At 54.6% G+C, this 5,792-nt stretch overlaps 1 protein-coding gene across 1 annotated transcript in view; it reads right to left on the bottom strand.

Annotated features, from left to right (window-relative positions):
* The window catches only part of Timp2 (TIMP metallopeptidase inhibitor 2), a 53,191-nt gene extending 49,146 nt beyond the window's left edge, over positions 1-4,045 (bottom strand). Inside the window, exon 1 of the mRNA XM_031350761.1 lies at positions 3,582-4,045. Coding sequence (XP_031206621.1) covers positions 3,582-3,711 — 130 coding nt within the window. The 5' untranslated portion in view covers positions 3,712-4,045. The remainder of the gene's footprint in view (positions 1-3,581) is intronic.
* Between the last annotated feature and the right edge of the window lie 1,747 nt (positions 4,046-5,792).

A 5,792-nucleotide genomic window follows, 5' to 3' on the forward strand; every position in this document is an offset into this window, starting at 1 on the left:
GGCCAGCAGACTCTTTACCTCTGTGACCTGCAAATCCACTCCAAGATGCTACACGCTTACCCCTAAATTTGGCAGGTTTGTCACTTAGGTTAATCATTTCCATGAGCTGCACCAAGTCTGGCTTTCTTTACACCCTCCAGTGGCAATCTATTGGCAATTGGCGAGGGTCTACGAGTGCCTTCTAGCCTTGAGCCTCCATCTTTAAGCCCACCTCTACTGGGCCCAGCCTGGTTGTGAGTCTCCCCTCCCTAGTGGCTCATTTCTCCTTCACACACCTGTCAGGCAGAGCCAGCCACTCTGGACTTGTCCATTGGAATAGACAAGCCCAGGATGAAACGTCCATGACTGAGGACCAGGCAGAGCCTGACCCTGCTGTCGGTGCTTTCTTCAGAGAGCCACCATCCACCAAAGCCCTGCAGAGCTCCCAGGGCCCGGGAGTGCCTGGCTTTGCTTTTTACACTAAACAAAGACAGACTCATTACTGAGTATGTGCAGCACGCTTTCTGGAATGGCCACTGCTGCTTCTCTGGTCTCCATCACCACATACACAAATTCAAACAGGCCCCATGGGAAGCCAGGATGTCCTCACTCCAGTCACCCTGGGATTCAGTACCTGGCCCTTTGGGTCTTGACTGTGGCTTCAGGTCTCACTTCCTGGGTGGAAGGGGTGGGGTTCCATTTGTTTGTTTGGTTTTTTTTCCTTTCTCTACTGAATACAGCAATGCCAGAGAGCAATCAAAGCAGCCAGGGTGTGCCAAGTAGCTCAGCGGATTTGGTCACCCCAGCTTTCCCATGTGGTACTGCCTGAGGCTTGCAGTAGGCGGTGAGAGACTCCATTAGGTGAGAGAATCAGGCCAGCAGCATGCCCCAGCAATGGCAGGACAGACACGTTTCCAGTCCGTCCTGACCTGAAAATGCAGAGACTTGGGCCTCCCAAGAGTAGACCAGGCTATATCTCTTATCCCTTCTACCGAAGGGTCACATTCTCTTCGCCCACTACAGCTGGAGACCTGTATTGGCAGAGAGATCCCTCCAGGAATCCATTCCTGGGCAGATGCTACACCAGTCAATAAAGCTGCATACTGGCTGCAGTCACAGGGAAAGCCAGCCTTTATCAAACACTGATGTGTATGTACCCTTTCCGGGATCTGGGTCATGGTTCTGGGTACACAAAATCTGAGGTGCCTTGAAAAATTACAGCAGTTGAAGTCTGGCTTGGACCTTCTGTGTCCACCTGGGAACCCAAGAAAGAATAATGGGCATTTCTGATCCTGGTCACACCAGGATGCCCTGCTGAGCGAGTCATGAGTCTGTACCACTTCCAGGAGACCATTTTGCTAACATAGCGAGACCACTGCTCTTCCATACCCTGGGGTGTCAGACCCTTCTTAGTCCAAGCTGGTCAAACCTGGAAGGGGTGAGTGGACTAAGATAGGAACACCGTGGCTGTGCTGAGTTCGAAAGTGCCCCTTCCACGAATTAACGACCACCCGGGACCTGTGAAGACGACCCTATTTGGAAATCTCTGCTGATGTCATCAAGTCAAAATGGGTTCAAGCAGACACTGAATCCAATGGTTGGTGTCCTTATAGGGGGAATTGAGCATAGTTGTATATAGACAAGGAAAAGTGAAAGAGATTCATCCACCATCCCCTCCAAGAACATTAAGGTGTAACAGCAGTGTCCCCCTCCAAACTGGGCCAGACTCCAAAAAGAAGCCAGTCCCGCCAGCATCGAGATTTCAGAACTCTGAATCCCGGGACCATGAAACAGCCAGTCCATAGCTTTGGGGCACCCATCTGTGAACATTTGTCACAGCGGCCACAAGGGATGCTCTGCTATGGGATAGGGCCTCTGTATTGGGATGAATTTGAAGTCTTGGCTTCATGATGACTTAGATCCAATGCTTTGGACACCAATGATAGGAAAGCTAGGTAGAGGAGGTCAGTGTACGAGCAGAAAAGGGCCTCTAGGCATTGACAAGAGCCTCAGACCTCTCATCCAGACCAGTCCAGTGCAGTTCCCAGCCTGGCACTGTCTTGGCTGGGCAAAGACAGAAGAGTCTTTCTAAGCACCCCTCAACCTGCAGCTAGCAGTGTGGGTATCCCAAGCCAGCTTTTCCCCGCCCCGTGGGCCAGGTTCCCGAGGCCTGCATGCTGTTTTTCTCTAAGTTCTCCACAACTTGCTAGTTAGACATGTGGTCTTGTGCTCCTGCACTCCCAAATGTTCCTGCACTCCCAAAGGATGCCTCTGGAGGAAAACCACTAAGGATTCCCTCGTTGGAAAGTGCCACTTCCTCAATCCCAAACTTTGCTGACCATCGCGGAGCTAAACTGCACAAAGGATCTCGTCTACTGCCCTCCTAATCAGACTGCCTTTGCAAACTCCTCCACACGCTCGCACCGTAGCCTATGCCCAAGAGGGCTGACTTAGGTAGCTCCACAAATAGGATTGGCTAAAACCCTCCAAAGAGCTAACCAGGGTGCGGCTGGGAGCCACAGAAAAGGGCAACAAGAGAACATTTCTGACACCCTGAGAAACAGAGGAACTGTGGCTTCTGTCTGCGTGGAAGAGGGGCCCAAGGTACTCAGAAGAGATGTAAAAGGCGAACCACAGGGAAGGTGGGCTGGGAGCCACAGTCTCACCTGCCGAATACAGAAGAATACAGAAGAAGTAACACAGGAGAGGCCTTCAGGGGCTCAACTCCAAGTGGAGCCTTCCACTTCTGCCAGCTTTTCCAGGACCACATAACTATATATGCTCCCCCTACCTGGCTCGCTAGTACCCACCCTTTGGGTTAAGGAGTCCTAAGGATAACATATATGCTGGGCAATCTAGGCAGCCACACAATCCCATGACCCCCATAGTCACCAAGTCATTGTGTTCCCCCACCCCACCCCACCCCGTGTGTGTGTGTGTGTGTGTGTGTGTGTGTGTACATTCTGAATAATAATAATAATAATAATAATAATAATAATAATAATAATAATAATAATAAAGTCAACAGCAGCAAATACTCAGGCTCCTGGATCCTGCCTGGCCCTGTTGGTGGGGCCTTCTAGGGGACACGCAGAGGGGAAGTAGACTCTAGCAGCCTTCCTCTGTCCCTCTGAGCTCATGGGATCTGCGTAGGGGGCTTCCATTCTGCCCTGCTAAGCAAAAACTCCCAAATGGCTGCAGAGGAGTCCTCCTCACCCAGCCAGCGCCTCACCTGTGGGAGTTTCTTCCCGGGGCTCCCAGTCCTTTAGCCACCGCACCCCCGCGTGTCCCCCACTCCCCCACCCCCAGCGCTGGCATCCCAGGGAGGCGGCCTGCCAACACCCAAAGCGTTCCCTGGCTCCCTTTCCTGGGGCCGGAGCTGCTGCGGAATTTCGGTGGAATTTTGAGGTCGCCAAGCATCTTCCAGCTCAGAGGGGAAAAGAAAAGAGAGGCACGCTGTGTGTGTGTGTGGGGGGGGGGGGGGGGACAGGGGAGGGAGAAAGTGCGCTTGGGGCGTTCAGTTGCAGGATGGCAGAGGGAGAACCCCAACCGGCTGCACGGGCAGGGAGGTGGGCCGCGCGAACCCGGGTACAGCCGCTTACCTACGTCTGCATTGCAAAACGCCTGTTGCGGGTGCACCGGGGAGCAGCTGCAGGCGTCGGCCGGGCGCAGCAGCGTGGCCAGCAGCAGGAGGCCGAGCGCCAGCCGGAGGCTGCGGGCCGCGGCGCCCATGGCGGGCGCGCTGGGGGCCTGGGTCCGGCTGCTGGGGCGCGGGCTGGGGCGCCGGGCACGCCCCTCCTCACCTGGCCCGCTCCCCCGCGCAAACTTTCTGTCCTCTTTGTCAAAGGGCGCAGCGGCGAGGGGACGGCGCAGGGCAGTGCACCCGGCAGAGAAGAAAGAGGCTGGGGGGCGGCGAGCGAGCGCAGCCCGGCTCGGCTCCTCCGCTGCCTTCTATGGCTGTGTTTGCTGCGGGCTCGGGCCGAGCCGCCGTTTTATTGCGCTCCGAGGATCCTCTGCTCCTCCTCTCGGTGGCTGGCGGCCAGTGCAGGCCGGGCGCTCCCAGCAGCCCTCCTCCCGCGCCGCGCCGCCCAGCCCTCCCCAGAACCCCGGCTTTTGTTGTGCCCAGCCTGGCACAGGCTGCGGGCTTCCCGCACCACCTGGCACGCTGCGCCGCAGAGCCACGCGCGCTGCGTACCTGACTGCGCGCTGGGGTGGCACCTACACACTTCTGGTCACCGAAACGGCCAGCTGTGAGGCACGTTAAGCCTGATGGGCCCCCGACTCTGGGTGGAACTCAGGCCTTGTCCCTGACAGGCCACCAGGCCGTCCCCTTCATCCCCATCCCCAGGATCTCCGGCCCAACTTTTTCCTCCGGCCTGGACCCAAGGTCTTCTTCACTTCTCTTTCCACAGGATAAATTCCAAGCACCCTCTGGGGCCAGTGTCACTCTTCATGGCCCACTCCCTTGGGGGAGGGTGGAGCGCTTGGAGGCCTTAGAATTTTCAGCGCCTTTAGCTAGTTGTTAAAGAGAGGCTGGAGTGTATTATGGTGGACAAAAGAGAGTAAAACGAGCCGGATTTTGGAACAGCAGAAGGAGCAAGGAGTGGGCCCAGAGGCCAGTAAGCATTACGGAGCCACCTTTGCTCAGAGTGCCCACTCTTTGCCTGTAGACCTAGGTCAAAGCGCTTCTGTGTTCTTGGAAAGACAAGGTACTGAAAGGGGAGATGAGAGGGACTGTGGCGATGGATGGCCAGTCCACACCTGCTGGCTTGCACAAGGGATATTACCCTTGAGCTCAGATGTTGGCCAACAAGAGAGAGAGACAGAAATTGGGGGAAATGACACAAAAAGAAAAGGCATCCAGGCACAGTGACACACACCTGTCATGACAGCCAGGCACAGTGACACACACCTGTCATGACAGCCAGGCTCTGTGACACACACCTGTCATGGCAACCAGGCTCTGTGACACACACCTGTCATGACAGCCAGGCTATGTGACACACACCTGTCATGGCAATACTCCTGGGGCTGAGAAGGAGAACTGGAATGAGTCTGAGGTCACCTTGGGCTGTACTGAATTCCAGGCTAGCCTAGACTATATAAGGAGGCACTGTATCAAACCTCAGAGAGAGGGAGAGGGAGGGAGAGGTGGAGGGGAAGGGGGATGGAAGGGAAAGGGGAGAGGGAGGAGGAGGAAGAGGAGGGAGGAGGAGGAGAAGGAGGAAGAAGAAGAGGAGGAAGAAGAAAACAGGAACAAAGGAAGCTGATCGATGGCTCTACACTTGAGAGTGCTTGAGGCTCTTGCAGAGGCCTGGTGTTGGATTCCCAGCACCCAGGCTGAGAGGCTGTGACCTTCAGCTTCACCAGTGTTGATGCTTCCGGCCTCCAAGGGTGCCTGAACTCATGTGTGTGCATGCACACACACACACACACACACACACTTGAAATTTTTTAAAAGTATAATTTCCCACTACAGTGTGTGGTACGAATGTGAGCCAGGGAGCACTGAGAAACAGGAGAAGAATGGAAAAGTAGATTTTTTTTTTTTTTTTTTTTTTGCTTCAGAGACAGACAATTCAGACAAATGTTAGACGGGGTGGTTATTTTTAGCACCTTGACAAATCCAAAGTCATTTTTTGACTGTTGCTAACCTAAAATAGAGTGTGCCATCCCTAGAGTGATGCCCAGGGCTGACTTTTTAAAGGTAGGACTGAGGGGCCAGGGAGATGGCTCAGTAAGTATGGTGCTCACTCTATAAGCACAAGGATCTGAGTTCGATCCCCAGAGCCCAAATAAAAAGCTCACCTGGC

This window comes from Mastomys coucha, unplaced genomic scaffold (assembly GCF_008632895.1).
Source record: "Mastomys coucha isolate ucsf_1 unplaced genomic scaffold, UCSF_Mcou_1 pScaffold5, whole genome shotgun sequence".
Classification (NCBI taxonomy): domain Eukaryota; kingdom Metazoa; phylum Chordata; class Mammalia; order Rodentia; family Muridae; genus Mastomys; species Mastomys coucha.